At 37.9% G+C, this 17,917-nt stretch overlaps 1 protein-coding gene across 2 annotated transcripts in view; it reads right to left on the bottom strand.

Annotated features, from left to right (window-relative positions):
- The window catches only part of WDFY3 (WD repeat and FYVE domain containing 3), a 176,933-nt gene that overhangs the window by 23,491 nt on the left and 135,525 nt on the right, over positions 1 to 17,917 (bottom strand). For both annotated transcript variants that reach the window (XM_081094948.1, XM_081094949.1), the window contains 9 exons: positions 16,734 to 16,882; positions 15,519 to 15,639; positions 14,624 to 14,709; positions 12,792 to 12,872; positions 10,039 to 10,093; positions 9,652 to 9,771; positions 7,628 to 7,745; positions 6,355 to 6,461; positions 4,679 to 4,832 (listed from right to left, as the gene is read on the bottom strand). In XM_081094948.1, coding sequence (XP_080951074.1) covers positions 4,679 to 4,832; positions 6,355 to 6,461; positions 7,628 to 7,745; positions 9,652 to 9,771; positions 10,039 to 10,093; positions 12,792 to 12,872; positions 14,624 to 14,709; positions 15,519 to 15,639; positions 16,734 to 16,882 — 991 coding nt within the window. The remainder of the gene's footprint in view (positions 1 to 4,678; positions 4,833 to 6,354; positions 6,462 to 7,627; positions 7,746 to 9,651; positions 9,772 to 10,038; positions 10,094 to 12,791; positions 12,873 to 14,623; positions 14,710 to 15,518; positions 15,640 to 16,733; positions 16,883 to 17,917) is intronic.

Here is a 17,917-nt window from a genome sequence, read left to right as displayed (position 1 = left end):
TTATAGCCAGATAATCACTAAGGTATTAAAGAAACCATTTGCTATGAAATCTATCCACAACAAAACACATTAAATGGGACTGGCAGCTAAGGAAACAGGTTCTTTTTTCACTTTTTAAAAATAACACCAAAAAGTTAACTTGAGCTTATAGTTCTGCTAGGTACAAATCAGATGATCATTATAAAAAATGACTCTATAAACAAAAATGTTGCTCACTAGCTTAACAGCAGTTGGTTAGATAAATAGCTACATTAGGAATTTTCATAGAAACGTGCAACTGTTCAAGTTTTAGAACACAAAGACAGTTCCAAGTAGTGGCCTATAAAAATATTTTCCTTAGAAGCAATCCTGTTTTCATCACTGTTATTTGATGGGCTTATTTACAATGTGATATTAAGTGAAAAATACACAAATCAGTTTATTGTTTAAAGGAATGTCTTGACTTGGTTAGAAAAATTACCATAAAACTTAAGAAAAAACAAAACAATCAACTTATTACAACTGCTCCCCCCTTTCACACCCTCATTCCTGTACCTTAAAATGCCCTCCAGGCCTAATTTTTTGATGAGGTGACAATTCCCAGGCTATTTCAAGTATAATCTGCTTTTCAAATTTTTGCTCATAATCCCTAAAAGATTATGTGATATAACTGTTATTTAATCAGCACTATCTGCAGTTTTAAAACTTAAAGGGAACAGGTCTATAGAAAACGCTTGGTTTATCTAATCCTGCCTCTGAAGCGCTCCTCCAAGTACTTCCAGGGTGTGAGGACAAGAAAACCAGGAGTGAATGTCACTCATTCCAGAAGTAGGGAAAAACTCCAGTGATTTTTCTTTTAAACCATTTACCATCTTTTCTGGGCAAAGGGGTAAACATATTCTATTGCTTTCTTTTTATGGGAGTGAAATTCACATAGCATAAAATTAACTATTTTAAGGTGAACAACTCAGTGGCATTTAGTGTGTTTACAATGTTGTGCAATCATAACCTCCCTAGTCCCAAAACATTTTCATCGCTCCAAAAAGAAACTTTGTACCCATAAAGCAGGTGTTCCCATTTCTCTCACCCCGTCCCTGGAAACTACCTACTCAGGATATTCCACATATATGGAATCACACATTATGTGACCTTCTGTGTCTGGCTTCTCTCACTTAGCCTAACGTTCTGAGGTTCATCCATGTTGCATTTATTGATACTACATACTCTATGACTGAATAATATTCTATTATATGTATACTAGAGACCCTGTGCACAAAAATTTATGCACTCGGGGCAGGGGTGGGGAGGTGGGGTGGGATGAGGGGTCCCTCAGCCTGGTCTGTGCCCTCTCACAGTCTGGGACCCATCGGGGGATGATTACCTGCTGGCTTAGGCCTGCTCCCTGGGGGATTAGGCCTAAGCTGGTAGTCAGACATCCCTCTGGCAGCCTGGGAGCCCTCGGGGGATGTCCACTTGCCAGCGGGGAGCAGGCCAAAGCTGCAGGTGAACATCCTTAGTGCTGCTGAGGAGGCGGAAGAGGCTCCCACCACCACCGCTGTACTGGCAACAGTCAGCCTATCTGGTGGGTGAGCAGAGCTCCTGTCGGAGTGCACTGACCACCAGGGGGCAGCTCCTGCATTGAGCATCTGACCCCTGGTGGTCAGTGTGTGTCATAGTTACCAGTCATTCCCAGTCGTTCTGCTGTTAGGGTCAATTTGCATATTACCCTTTTATTATATAGGAGTGCCTGACCAGCCTGGGTGAGGAGTGATGGCTGTTTGCAGGCCGGCCACAGCCCCTTCAGGGTGGGGGGTCCTGCTGGGGTGCCTGTCCAGTCTGGGTGAGAGGCTGAGGGCTGTTTTCAGGATGGCTAAGCCCCCCAGAGGGGACCCTCACCCCATGAGGGTGTGGCCAGCCTGGGTGAGGGGCTGATGGCTGTTTGCAGGCTGGCCACTGCCCCCAGTCACTGAAGCTCCCAGTGGAGGCTGGCTGGAAGCAGGTATCTGGGATTTATTTGTCTTCTATAATTGAAACTTTGTTGCCATGAGCAGAGGCCACAGCCGGCTCAGAGCAGGCGGGAAGCTTGGCTTCCTCCATCGCCTGGGCAACCAAGCCTCCTGCTTACTCCAGCTCTGTGGCTGCTGTCCACCATCTTGGTTGGGATAATTTGCATATAGTCGCTCTGATTGGCTGGTGGGCGTGGCTTAGGGCATAGCGAGGGTACGGTCAATTAGCATCTTTGTCTTTTATTAGTGTAGACTAGAGGCCTGGTGCATGGGTTTGTGCACCAGTGGGGGGGTCCCTTGGCCAGGCCTATGGGGATTGGGCCAAAACCGGCTCTCCGACTTTCCCCAAGGGGTCCTGGATTGCGAGAGGGCGGTTTTCGGGTGACACACCCTGGAATCAGGCTCCCCCCTCTCTGGTTCCAGGTGCGTCACCTGAGAACCGCAGCTGCCAAATCACTGCAGCTCAGCAGCTCCTGTGTTGAGCGTCTGCCCACTGGTGATCATTGCGCATCATAGCTACTGGTCGGACAGTTGAACGGTCACTTAGGCTTTTATATCTGTAGATAGATTCCACAATTTGTTTATTCACTGATTGATACGTGGGCTGTTTCTACTATTTGGATATTACAGGCAGTGCCTCTTTGACCATGAGGGTACATGCACTTGATGCCCTGTTCCAGTTCTCTGGGACATATACCTAGAAGTGGAATTGCTGGGTCATATGGTAATTCTATGTTTAAATTTTTGAGAAACTTCCACACTGCTTCCAACAGAGGCTGAACTATTTTCCATTCCCATAAGCAACGGACAAGGTTCTAATTTCTCCACAGTCCTTGATGTTTTCTGTTAGTGCACATTTTTGTTTTTTACATTACAAGCCATATTTAGATGTACAGTGGAACCTCACTGTGGTTTTGATTTGCATTTCCCTAATGACTACTGATAATGAACATCTTTCATGTGCTTATTGGGCATTTGACTAATTTCTATTCAGATCCTTTGCCCATTTTAAAATTGAATTGTTCATCTTTTTGTTGTTGAACAGTAAGAGTTCTTCATATTTTGGACACTAGGCCCTTATAAGACACATCGTTTTCTTTGTGAAGGTTTTCTTTTCACTTTCTGCATAATGTCCTTGAATGCAGAAAGTTTTAAACTTTGATCAATTTCAATTCTCTTTTGTTGCTTGTGCTTTTGATATCCCATCTAAGAATCCATTGCCTCATACAAAATCATTAAGATTTAACCCTATGCTTTTCTCTTACAGTTTTATGGCTATAGGTTTTACAAGCAAATAGTGCTTTATGTAGTCTGTGATTTCATGGAAGAAAGATGATTTCTTATGAAGGTGAGTGTGACAGAGTCACCGGTCCTTCTTTTATTATTCACGTGAAAGTGGAGCATTTGGTTGGGTTTGTAAGTAGTCTGGCTAAAACATTTTTGCAACACAGACTATTATAATGGACCTAGTGTTTCTGAAGGATCGACGGTATCTCTTTCTGTACCTTTCCATATTTGTGTCTTGGAAAGTGATGTCCCTAGGGAAGACAGTCCTTTTCCGAAGGAGAACTATAAGTAAACCTAATATAACACTAATGTGTAGCCATATGCAAATGCTGTGTACATATCAGTTGTTTCTCCTTATTTACTATCCATTCTATTCCTTCCAGTAACCAACACTCCCTCCAACTCCAAGTCCTAGAACTTGGTGTCTTTAGCTACTCATGGGTGAGCTCCAGGACCAATCAGAAGTAATGAGACTCAACTTCAGGACTTCTGCTGGGGCTACTCAGAGAGTCATATTATCTTTTCCATTGGACCTGGAGCTATGATTTCACAAAGTTAGGACTGCTGATGGATAAATTAAGTTAAAATTGTCTTTAAAAAAATCACTCAAATAATTAGATATGAATAGCTTCCTGAATTTTCTGTTAATGAAACATTTTGAGGTAGTATAGTAATGATTTATATGTTGAACTCTTAAATACAGTATAAAGTAGAAGGTATTAAAAAATATAAAACAGAAGAATATCTGGCAGAAATATCCTACAGTGGAAACAATGGAATTATTATATGTTTTAAAAGAAATAACCAGAAACATAGATCAGCAAACTGTGTTCTAAGAAACTGTAACCAAAGTCAAATCAATTTCCTGTAGCTCTTAGATAACACACGGGGAGCAGAGCATTGATGAATTTTCTCTCCTTTTTATGAATGTTGATTTGGTCCTGTTTTTCTAGAAATCAGTACCCTAGCAGGATAAGAAAAGGAATTTACTTAGTTACTATGAAATTCTAATTTTAAAACATATTACATGTAACCTGAGAATGCCTCAAGCAATACATAAGATTTAAATAATACATGAAAATTTGGATACACCACTATTGGCTACTAATGGGTTTCAATTGTAATAATTCTCAAATAAATTTTTACCTCATGTCTGTTTTCATTGACATAACAATGTTCTGACCAGTAGATGTAATCTGTGTCAATTTATAAATGTTTCCCAGACTCTAGGTTTGAAACAGCCATTTTTCTTTTTCTACTTAATCGCAGACACCCAATTACAGTCAACAGTGGCAGTTGAATCACAGTGCCATCTCCTCAGTGTGTACTGCAGTCTTTAGAAAAGTGACTTATTTTTACCAATGTCTTTCTGGACATTTCTAAAACAGTGCCACCGCTTTACGTACCCAGATCAAAGTTGTTGGAATTGAACAGGAATTCTGGTAAGTAAAAAAATTCTGGGATCAGTTCTTTCACGTCTGCCATGTTGTGCTTTGATGCTGAGTACCAGGCCTCCCGCACACTGTGAAACATCCGGTCAGCCAGGTCAAAGTGGCCTCCCTGTGGGCAGAATGAGAAGGCACCTCCCTATTAGAGAAGCAGTCCCGCCTCACAGCTTCAGTCAAGCTCAAGAGCTTGAAAACCCTGAGTTGATGTTTGCTGACCTTTCCATTTCCCATCATCCTATGTCAAATACACTACATTTTAAATGATCACCCCCCAAAATTAATCTAATTCATTATTTCTGGGGTATTCTTTACAAAGGGTGCTCAATGTATTTGTTTTGTAATCAAAGTGAAATCCAAATGTAAAGACTTTAAAAAGCCATTTAAAAAAATACTAGTTTTTAGAGAGAGGCAAGATAATAAGGAACACAAAATCTTCCACATTTTGATGATGCTCTCTTAAAAAGACTATAGTCATTCACAGTTGGAGATGTTCCAGGTATATATGTGCTTGACTAATTTCACAAACAACATTACATTGAAGTTCTCACACCAATGAGAATTAAGTGGAGAACTAGGAAGGTGATCAAAAATATATAGATTGATAAGACAAATTCAAATAGAAGTGGGATTTCTTTTGCCCACCAACCTCTTCCTCAATCAAGCTCGTTATGCTGTTTTAAGCGAACACAGAATAACTGTCTCTATGATGAAGTTCACTGTGGCCATCACACAATCGGGCCTCTAGGACTTCTCCCCACACTTACTCTGCTCCAGACACATTGGCCTCCTTGCTGTTTCTGAGGCATCTCAGGCATTACACTTGACTTGGGGCCTTGCCTGGGCTGTGCCCTTTGCCTAGAACACACTTTCACCAGACACTGGAATTATTAACTCCCTTTCCTCCTTAAAGTTTTTGTTTAGATGTTACCTTTTAAAGAAGACCTACTCTGATCATTCCTTAAAATTGCATCGTGCCTGGCTAATGTGGGCCAGTGATTGAGCGTTGGCACATACCTGGGTTGCAGGCTCAATCCCCAGTGTGAGGCATGCAGGAGGCAGCCGGTCAATGATTCTCTCTCATTGCTGATGTTTCTATCTCTCTCTCCCTCTCCCTTCCTCTCTGAAATCAATACACTCGACAATATAGTTATTCATTCTGTTTGACTGGCTTGGCTCCCTCAACCAAAATAGTATATAAGCTCTACACGGCAAGGCTTTTGCCTTTATTCATTAAAGTACTCCAAGCACCAGAATGCTGTCTGAATAAATGAAAGAGAATGTAGAGAAAAGCACCTATAATTAAGAAAACAGCAAATGAGCTAGACTAATTACTTTTCTTTCTTTTTTTTTTTTTTTTAAATGTTTGTTGAATTCAACCAATTAAGGCTGAATTCCATATGCCTGGCCGGAAAGCATATGCTACTTGCTTATTTGACTAAAGGACCTTGGCACTTGTTTACTGTAAACAAATTCTGGCTTATTCATCAATTTTGGTACAGCAAAATTTCACTTTAATTATGTTTTGATTATGGGTCCTCTTGTAAGGCAAGATAACAGTATATTTTTAAAAAGCAACAATTTTAAATAGAAAGAAGGCTTGTGCAGATGGGACAATTCTGAATTTAGAGTTTTACCTGCAGCCGTAAGAATATCTGTGTGAAAGGCTCCATCCTCACCAGGTATGAAGCCACAATCATGGCAGATGAATAGTGGGTCCCATAGTGGTAGGCTGGAGTTTCTCCTGCTCAAAAAATTACAGCAACATTGAAAACAAAAGAGTAAACATAAAAAATAATATTAGTATTAATAGGCTTAAAAATGCTGATGATACTAAATACAGCTAGTGACACTAAATACAACTGTGACACTAAATACAGCTAGTGCTGGCGTTTGTAGCATGAAAACTTTGTGGTGACACTTCCCCTCACTTACATATTGGGCAGTAATGAAAAGTAAGTATAATCTGATGCCTTTCTCCTCTTAGCATATCTAGCAATTCCTGTTTTGAGGCTAATTGTAATAGATAACTCTGAAGAGCAAAACATCTCCACTAAAGCAGGATATTTGACTCGCAGATACTTTTCATTAGGTTCTGACTCTGCATCACCATATTTCCCTAAATTGTCTATGAATATTATGCAATTTTTACTACTCTTATTGGCAGGGGGGGGAAAAAAAGAGTCCAGTCCTGGCTGGTTTGCTCAGTGGTTAGAGTGTCAGCCCATGCACTGAAGGGTCATGAGTTCAATTCCCGGTCAAGGGCACATACCTGGGTTGCAGGTTTGATCCCTGGCCATGGTTGGGGCCGTGTGGGAGGTAACCAACCAATGTGTCTCTCTCACATCAATGCTTCTCTCCCTCCCTCCCTTCCACTCTTCATAAAAATCAATGGGAAAAAAGAGTCCACATAGGGAATAATGTTAGGCTTAGTTCCCTCCTGCCTTTCTTTTGCTTATTTTTGGGGCACACATGATAAGCATTAAACATAATAATAAATAATAAGTAAGTAAACTGAGATGTTTCAGAAGGTAGTCAATTTTTATTTTTATTTTTTTTAATGCAAAAGGGTTCTAAAAATTGAGTCAATAAATGAAAGAGTAATTCCTAGCCTACATATGAGTCAAAGTAAAGGCACATTATGATGGGAAATTTCTGCCCTGTGCCAAACAGACACACTTTAGTTTTCTGCCAGTACCTGATAGGCTACTTAAAAAAAATCCCTTCTAAACATGGCCATCAATTGGCATGCAAAACCAGATTTTCTACTCTGATAGCTGTATAGATATGTGCATATACAGAGATAATGATATATAAGCAATTTGGGAAAGATGCAAGGAGATCAGACCACTAAATTAAAGGCTTAATTTTGAAATTAGGTAAAAGTTTATGACAAGAAAAGTTACTTACCATTAGGGTCTTCCCAGTCTTTATATCGCTTCTTATATTGAGCTAATCGTTCATCTGTCTGAGCTCCCATCGGCTTTGCCAGGTTTCTAAATGTCTTGGGATTAGTAAGATCGACCTCCTAAAATACAAAATAAACCTAGTTCCACATTACCATACACCATCTATTCCCACCATTCTCATAATGGTGGCTACAGCTGACAATGGTGACTTGTAAATGTGCTAGTATCTTTCGGGTCCCACAGCAGAACTGGACTCCAAAACAATGCCATGCACCTGCTGGTCATTCACACTTTATAGAGAGGCACACGGCAGTTTGTTAAGTGGCTTGGTTTGAAGACAACTGCTTTGGAAATTGTTGACAGAGGAGGGCACTCAGGACCCATGTCTGGAGATGAGGAGGAGGAGGGAAAATCCTCCGGTCTTGGCAAGGACACAGCAGGAGACTGTGGATACAAAAGCTCCAATTCATCTTTATCCTCTGTCACCCACATACTAGTATCTAGAGCAGTGGTTCTCAACCTTCCTAATGCCGCGACCCTTTAATACAGTTCCTCATGTTGTGGTGACCCCCAACCATAAAATTATTTTCGTTGCTACTTCATAACTGTAATTTTGCTACTGTTATGAATCGTAATGTAAATATCTGATATGCAGGATATATTTTCATTGTTACAAATTGAACATAATTAAAGCATAGTGATTAATCACAAAAACAATATGTAATGATATATGTGTTTTCCGATGGTCTTAGGTGACCCCTGTGAAAGGGTCGTTCAACCCCCAAAGGGGTCGCAACCCACAGGTTGAGAACCGCTGACCTAGAGGAACAAATCCCCTCTCTGTTCTCTTCTCCACCTCCCGTATCACGCTGACCTTACTTTTGAGCATTTCCTTCATAGAGGTGATTGGAGAATGACATAAAGTAGAACACTCAGGAATCACTCTCCTCCAAAAGGCATCAGACCAGGCCAAGTGACTGTGACGGAGACGGAGTCTTTCTGTCTGCCAGATTATTTGAAAGCTCATCTCTAGTTGGCCTAACTCATATATTTGAAAGTAAACCTGAATTTACATCCTGAGGGTTTTAAAAGTAGAAATTTGAAATATGTACCTGTGGGATATTTAATTTGTATTCTTTTAATAGGGCATCATAACCAACCAATTTTGCCAAACTTGTACTTTAAAAGTCTTGGGCAGGAGAAATTGATCCACATTTATAAATACAAGTCAAATTAGTACATCTGTCCCCTCGAAATCTATATGCAAAATACTTCATTAATATTTTTTTGGCTAATTCAACAAACATTAAAGGGTATGCTAAGTACCAGGCATTATTGTAGAGGTTGGGAATTGAGAGACATGTAAAATAGTCTTTGTGCTCAAGGACCTCACAATCAAGTAGGGTCAAACACAAATCATGATTATAACAAAACACAGCTTCAGTACAGTGACACCCGCATGTGTCCGCAGGTTGGAACGGAGCTAGCCAGGTGAATGTGTAATGGGAGAGAAGGTGTGCAAGAGCACTGGCAGAACTCCACACTAGGAGTATAGCGTGTGCAGAGCAATTGAAAGACGTCAAGGAGATGGACAGGTAGCCCAAATAGCAATCCTGGGACCACACAAAGGACAGATTCCTAGGAGTTACTTTGTAAAGGGCACAGTACTGAGGCTTTTAAATTCTCTCCAAATCGTGATGATGATTCACTGATCATTTTAAACAGAGGGATGACTCAAGAAGATTTCTGTTTCTGACAATGGCCACAGTGCAGAGAGCAGAGAGACATCCACCAGTGGATACAAATTAATTAGCACTTAAGGAAACCAAATAGAGGTTATGAATAAATACTCAAGAAGTTGGTCAATTATCCACATTCTGTACAAGTCCAATCTAAAGCTCTTCTCATCTTCTTGGAATAAGTGCCTGCTGAGAACTTTAAACTATAAAACATCCAAGCCATTGCAGTATCTCTTAATTACTTTTGAAAATGTGTTCCACTTACACAAAATGACTCGAGATTTACCTCTGAGTCGTAATCTGCAAGGATCCAAGGAAACACAGGATATTGCATGAGGTCATTGTATGATCTGCCGGCCAAAGTGTTCAAGTGCATCAAATACTGGAAGTTGCTGATTTCACCTCTCTTGGGAAAGAGAGATAAAGGTTCATTTTAGAGCAATCAATTACATCCACTATGTTCATTTTCTAAAATGTTATATGCAAAATGAGGTAAAGAATAATTTATTTCTTATAGATTTCAGAACATCAAAATGTTTTCTAAAAAGAACAAAAATAAGACATTTTTTCTATGGTACTTATTTTAAGGGTTATTAAAGTGCCTTTTTAACTGTATGAATTGCACCATCCAACTATAAATTACAAAGGAAGCTTCCGTTTTCATTAAGCTTACCTCCCATCTCTGGGTGACAGACTTCTCTCCAACCAAAGTACTAAGCAACCCAGACCTGAAATCAATAAATAATTACACTGTAGACAAAAGAATTTTAAATGATTAATTTAGAGTTGACAATTTTAAGTCACCTGGTCCAAGAATTTTTCAGACTACGGAGGACCTATTAGAGGGTCATAAATCAGTTTCATCTTCTTAAAAATAACATGGAATTGAACGGAAGAACACAGAACATTGGGAGGCATCACATATAGTAATGAAAGTATTTTCAGTGAATTTTGTCTTAGCTTTTCTACCTCAGTTTGTGTGTTGTGGGATACAATGTAGAATATATTTTTTACTGTGGGTAATGGCAAAGAGTTTTAAAAACAATTATCTAGTACAACCTTCTGACTTTTCCAATAATCACTATGTAAAAGGATGTAAAGACATTATGTTGGAATAACAAACAATACACAATATTTTGTACATAGTAGGTACACAGCATATTTTCTAAAAGAGATGTTGAAAGTGAATGAGAATATAAATTATTTTGACAGGAAAGTCACTGCTGTTCAGGTTATTTAAAATTGTGGACATTTTTTGATAGCAGCCTTTTCTAGAATGCTATAAAATCCTTATTTAAATTTTTTTTTTTTTATTGATTTCAGAGAGGAAGGAAGAGGGAGAGAGAAGACAGAAACATCAAAGATGAGAAAGAATCATTGATTGCCACCCACTGGGGATTGAGCCTGGGGGCAACCGGGCATGTGCTTTGACCAGGAACCGAACTGTGACCTCCTGGTTCACAGGTTGATGCTCAACCACTCAGCCACACAGGCTGGGCTAAAATCTTCTTTAGGTTTACCAACTTTATAACACTGATAATTACATTTTGAAGATTGCAAAGTGGCCGTTAAACCAGAAAGCAAACACTTAACTATGCATTTTATTGACTGAAAGGAAATTAATAGATTCAGCTCAATGGCATAGATACCACTTTCCATTTATACTTATAAATTCTTCTTCCCATTAGGAAAACTGAATGTATAGGATGCTTTCCCTGGAAAAAGAGCTATGATCACTCCTCAACCTTATAAGAAAGGGAACAACTGGAAAGAAGATTACAGTTGGAAATGAATGTCTGCTTCTTGCCTTTGAGCTTTTAGAAGTTCTTCAAGAACTGCCAATTCAGCACAAAAAGTAGCAAGAACAATGAAAACAGCAAGTTGAAGATGATCAGGGCAGATGAAAGTACTAGCAATTTGATTATACGTAGAAAAAGGATGTGCTCTAGGGGAGCCTTTTACTTCCTGTTTTTATATTAACAACACACATAATTAGGAGCAAAACATGCTTCTGAGGCTAATAAAAACATGTAGTTAGCATTTGTATTTGCTAAATCTTGGCTAAAGAAAAATAAAAGCAACCTAAAAAGAAATACACAAATTTAATATATTTAGATATACACAGACTGGACTCAAATTTTATTTACAAATTACATAATCTCCAGTAGTTTTAAGTCATTTTTTTTGCAGGTTGTAATAATTAATTTATAGCCCTGCTTCTCTTCCAGTGGATTATAAAGGACCACAGTTCTGAGTGACTATGAATGGAGCTGGGTGTGTGGATTCTTGAAGTATCTACATCATCCAGAAGGACTTTCTAAGAGTAAAGGCAGCTGAAAAGAGCACAAGGAAGCACTGATAGGTGTGAACACATAAAAACAGAAGTTTTATTTTAACTGTGAAAAAACAAAATCAAGAGGAAGCCTGGGCAGTTTGCAAAAAATATGACAAACATAGGAGTAATAATACATTATTATTTAACCCCATAAAAATTGATAAAAACTCAAGAGAAGAGAGAGGTTAACTATTTAAACTACTGTGGTGGTCATTTCACAATATATATAAATCTCAAATCATTATATTGTATACCTGAAACTAATATAATGTTATATGTCAATTATATCTCAATTTAAAGAAAAAAATCAAACCACCACCACCACCAACCTTAGAAAAAAAAATGGGCAAAAGTTATAGATAATCCCCAAATGATGATTTTAAGTGGCTGACATTTACCGAGCTCTAGAACTAATAATAAAAGACATACTCTTTAAAATCTGAAAAAAACCACTTTATGAAATTGGTAAAAAATTTAAAAAATACAAAGAGTTGAGAAGCATCTTATGGAGACAACTAAACTTATCCACAAATGATGGAATACAAACGTGCATATTTTTATGGAAATTAAGTTGGTTTTGTGTATCAAAAGCCTTCAAATTCATTCCCTTTATTTTACTGAGAGGACTTTACCCTAAAAAAAATAATCAGGAATCACACTTGCATTATCATTAGAAGGGAACATGATAAAAATGAAATATCTACAAGTAAAAGAATGTTTTATACATATGTTGAATAGGTATCAAATAAAAGTAATGTTTCTGAAGAATTTCTTTAAAGCAGGGGAAACCATTACATATAACACTGAATGGAAGAAGCAAAACAGAAATCTGTATAGTATGAACTTAATTATGAATATAGGAATATATGCATGCTTAAAAGACTCCAAGAAAACTGATCAAAATGGGAGCACTGGTTTGACCTGAGTGGTCATGCACACATTTTCTTTTTTCCTTCTAGTTTTCAGTAATCAAACAATTTTGTGCAACCACCAGGAAGAAAAAACACTCATCTGAAATATTAAATAATGCTGTCCAGATACAAACATTGTAATTTCACTATTAAATTATAGTGCAAGAAGCAAACACCTACCCCTGCTCCACACTTGTGTTTGGTCTTTGCCCAGACACAGACTCGGAACTGTCAGTTAGAGATGGAACTACAGCCAAAAACCTGGAAAATTTAAAAATAGCATAAAATTGAAAGTGAAGTCTCAGTCAGGATCTAATGAGAGCTTGAGAAAGGACAGATGATTCATTTACATTTTGTTTCATTTACCCCTTCGTTTCCCAATAAATGGCAGGCAGCGGGAACACATAATAGAACACTGTTAGGATAAGATGGTCGCTTCCGCAGCCAAATAATAAAGGCCCACAGCAAAATCAATGATCTGGCCTTTACATATGCTGCCATGTTGCAGGAAGCAAAGGCCTTGTGTGCAGCATGGATTCACAGGAATTGAGTCAACTTAATGAAGTCCTAGAGAGTGATTAACAGCTAAGTATGCACATGACAGCAAGTAATCCTGATAGCTAAAATGATAGAACAGACACATCACTAAATAAATGAAGACCCACACAAGGTAAGGAACTTTATGTGATAATCTTATACTTTTTTTCAGAGTTGCTTATAATGTCAACATACATTTTTTAAAGGCAAAGAGAATTATGTGGAAATTCTTGGAATGAATGCAGACCTTGAATGTGACACAGACACAGAAATGTCTCACAGAAAGAAGAATTCATCTCCTTGTAATGGTTTCCAGTTATGAAGAGCAAATAATTTCCTAGCGCTGAAAACAATAGCACCCTTAGAGATTAACAAGGTAGATAACTGAAATTTCAGTCACTTTAACTTAGCTCTTCCCATACGTGCAGGGGGTTCTGATTTACCAACCAGCACTCACAACCACTGCACCTGAAGACCTGCCCTCATTCCCAGGTGCTCACTGCTAACTAACATTACTGTACTGCAATGATTAGCAATGCTGTTTGACATTCGTTGTTCCCTTTCTAGTAAGAAAACTTCCCTTACTAGAGGGCCTTCAGGATCTACACCACCCTTCAAAGAGTAAGAGAAGGTCTCTCTTATCTATGATCAGTGCATAAAGCCTCATTATTCATACATCCAACAGAAATATCTTCAAATGCCATGGATATGTACTGTGAGGTTTTTAAAGTAAATTTGAAATATATTTTTATCCAAAATAAAATAGGGTTATATTAGAGTAGGTGCTTTACTTGTACTACTTTTCCAATGGTGAAGGTATCCAATGTCCCTTCCAAGACCAGAGAAAGTCTCATATGAGTGTAATTTCTAAGGAAACTTGGTCTCTCTGTTCAATATGAAGAAAGCCTATTTGGAACCTGAAGTATTATTTTTGAAGCTACACTTCACCATCCTTTTACATTTAGAGATGTAGGACTTATTGATGAAAGTGGTTTTGAATGATAACTATACGTTACCAGAAGAAAAAAATGGCATTTCAAAATAAAATAGCATCATTATAAAAGCTAGTTAGAACAGTGGTTCTCAACCTTCCTAATGCTGCGACCCTTTAATACAGTTCCTCATGTTGTGGTGACCCCCAATTTCATTGTTATAAATTGAACATAATTAAAGCATAGTGATTAATCACAAGAACAATATGTAAATATATATGTGTTTTCCAAAGGTCTTAGGCGACCCCTGTGAAAGGGTCATTCGACGCCCAAGGGGGTCGCGACCCACAGGTTGAGAACCGCTGAGTTAGAAGAATCATGTTTAAAGAGGTTGGCAAAAGTGAAACAAATATTTTCCTCAAGGAAATTAATTCACTGATTTAAATTCTAGATTTTTAAAAACTAGCTACTAGTAAATTGGTACTAGTTTCCCTTCTATCTCTTCCCATGATAGCATTATCAAGTATTCCTAATAAGCAATACCTTTGATAGACTTTATTTCTAATTCCTTTCTGAAAAGCAAGGAGGTAATTCCGTCCATCTCCAGAGAAAACTTCCACAGCAATAGGCTGAAATGATCAGAGAAAAAAACGACATAAAGAAAAACACAAATAAGGTTATATATTAATTTTTCCACTATCCATTTCTATGAATTTGAAAAAGTTAACCCATTGAAGAACACTGAGTCATAAATTCCCAGCAGATTCAATTACAAAGTAAACAGAGCCAATTTGTTTCAAATGTGTTCTCAAATTTTTTCTAAAATATTTCATAATAGAATGGTAAACTAAAATAATCAAAAAGTTATAATTTTGTGAAATTATAAGGAAGATGTAATTTTTATACTGAAAGGCAATTATAATGTTGAATTGGATAGCTATAGATAAGGATGGGTGACCAAGATATCACTTAAGTTTTAGGTTTTATTTTATTTTATTTTTTTTTAATATATTTTATTGGTTTTTTTACAGAGAGGAAGGGAGAGAGAGAGAGAGAGTTAGAAACATCGATGAAAGAGAAACATCGATCAGCCACCTCCTGCACATCTCCCACTGGGGATGTGCCCGCAACCCAGGTACATGCCCTTGACCGGAATCGAACCTGGGACCCTTCAGTCCGCAGGCCGACGCTCTATCCACTGAGCCAAACCGGTTTCGGCGGATTTTTTTTTTTTAAAGAGATGCATTATACAGAGTTATGCACCGTATGATGTCAGTTTGTCTGTCACATAACCAAATTTAAGGAATAATCTATGAAATACTCTAAGGGATAATGCAGATCCTGCAGAGGGTTTTCATGGCATGCATCAGTTTTAAAATAATACATGCTCTGAATAAAGGAACATGACAAAACACTGGGTACTACTAAGTCAACCCACCTGCAGGAGATACCTCCTTTTATGTACCTCCCTGATATCTTCATACGCAAAAATGCTGCACGTTCTCTTGAGCTGACTGGGGCCTTGCCTGGCTCCTCTAGGAATAATTGGCTCATGCATACTATAGGCAGCCAAGGGAAAGGAGATAAACAAAAACACAGCGAGAAATAAATTCAGAGTTCAAAAAAAGCTGTTATTCTCAACATATGAATAGAAGGGAGAACAGTATATCAGAATATTCACTTCAAAAAATATATTGAAGAGACTAATTTGTCAGCTACTCAGCACATGAGCAACCTCCTTTGATGAAGTTAATTTTAAAATCCCATTATTGCTATCAGGGCCAACTTATCAATCAGACACAGTGCCTAGATCTAAATACTTTCAGGGGCCCAAGAAAATGTTTTAATTTCTTTTAAAACCAGAAGAACAAAATTAAACTTTTAGGCAGAAGAATATGTTTTAATATATAATATGGATATATTCATCTTTAAACCAAGTCATAAATATAAATTTTAATATTTTTATATGGAGAAAGGGGCCCATGAAAGTCATAATGTGGCCCTAATTGTTGCTGAAAGTGACTACTGTATATGAAATATCTCCTAGGAATGAATTGCAAAGATCATGTCTACATTCAACAGTGTTAGGTGTTCAAAATGGCAAAGGAAGAGAAAAATGTGTTGAATTTCTAAGTGTTTAGCTTTTCATCTTCCTTCTAGCTTGGTCTGCCTTCTGGGTTTTCCATTACCCACTATCACTTCCATCACAGAACTGGCAGAAGAAGGGCAGATGGGTAAGACTCAGCTCACTGCTGCCTGAGCCTTGGTCACACTGCTTCCAGGGTACCCAGGGCACCCAGGAGGGTTGTGCAGTGGCCTGCGTTTTCTCTATAACTGTGCTTGTATTAAAATTTTTTAAAAAGAACAATTTGAAAATTCAGAATAAGTTTATAAACATATAGATTATAATACAAGAAATTTGGTGTCTAATATTATTAATGCATAGTCAAAACTTTAGTTTTCATTTTGAAATATAAAGCCATTTTTTTATTACTTTTAAATAACTATAACCCTTGTGAATATTTAACATGGATGCACACAAACTGAGAGGTAACATTATTTGAAACACAATTTCTGGATTAAAAAACAAAATGTGAATAATATTGTTTTCTAAAGATAGCTGTACTGTATGTCTCTTCATTCATCTACTTACTTTGGAGGTAAAGTTTCAATGTCCCTTATTTCCCTGGTTGCTGTCATTGTAAATCCATCAATCACATAAAAGTGCTCTTTACCAAAGAGAAGCAGCCCCTCACTGGTATCCAGGCCCTGGACTCGAGCACAACGGTACATGTGTTGGATCTATAAAGGAAAACCATAAACATTTATCAACATAGATTTTTATTTTATTTTGATATAACTGAAACAAAATGTTTTAAAACATGGATTTAATGGGCGAACAGGATTTTACCAAGGTCCCTCTGTGATGGCATCTCCTGAGCCAAGCATAGTAAATGAGTGTCAGCATATTAAAGAGAATCTGCTCAGACAGTGTCTGATTTGTAGTTGACCTCAGTAAAAAGAAACAATCATTTAGTCATATCCATCCACCCCCATGCATCATCCATTTTTCTCAATATTCACCGATACTCACTATGTGCCAGGCACGTATGTACCAGGTTCCACAGGTGATGAACTAGTTCGATAATGAGGAAGACAGACAGAAAACTTGGCAGGAAAGGGAACTGAGGCATACATGTAAACAGATTAGGACTGAGCCCTGTGTGAGCAAAGATGATACAAAGTGAAAAAGGTCTGGGGAGCCTAACAATCCTGAGTGAATTCCCAGTTTTGTTACTTATTGTAGATCTAGCCAAGTTTCCTAATTTCTCTGGGCCTCTGTGTCTTTGTTTGTAAATTTCAAATGCACACTAGCTTGTTGTGAGAGCAAGATAATTTACATATTCATGTTTGCAACTGTTGGCTATTTTCTCTTCCACACAGCTCACTTTTCTTTTTTCCATAACAACTCCTGGAACTAGAACTGGGATTGGTCCCTATCCGCTCCCATCTGGATCCTTCCTGCCTGGCCGACTGTTATGCCACTGTAAAAAGCCCAAATTGGCATAAGTTGTATTTTCCTCATAGAAGGAAGGAATCACTGAATCTCTCAATGTAAGTATTGTTTTCTCTCCAATGAGCAGGATCTGTTCTTATTAAAAATTCTTTCTTGTTTAAACTCAGTTCAACATGAGTCAAGGAAAAAGATCATCAACTAAACTACAGGCAAACAAATGTCAAATAAACGTCAGTTTGAATATACTTCTTGTACTACTGAATCTTAAAACAGTAAAAACTGTAATCATGAGATTAAAAGTTTAACAAGTGACAGCATTA

Source organism: Myotis nattereri (genome assembly GCF_964212035.1).
Source record: "Myotis nattereri genome assembly, chromosome: 1".
Taxonomy (NCBI): domain Eukaryota; kingdom Metazoa; phylum Chordata; class Mammalia; order Chiroptera; family Vespertilionidae; genus Myotis; species Myotis nattereri.
Note: the sequence above shows the minus strand (reverse complement) of the source record. Positions and strands in the feature narration are given on the sequence as shown.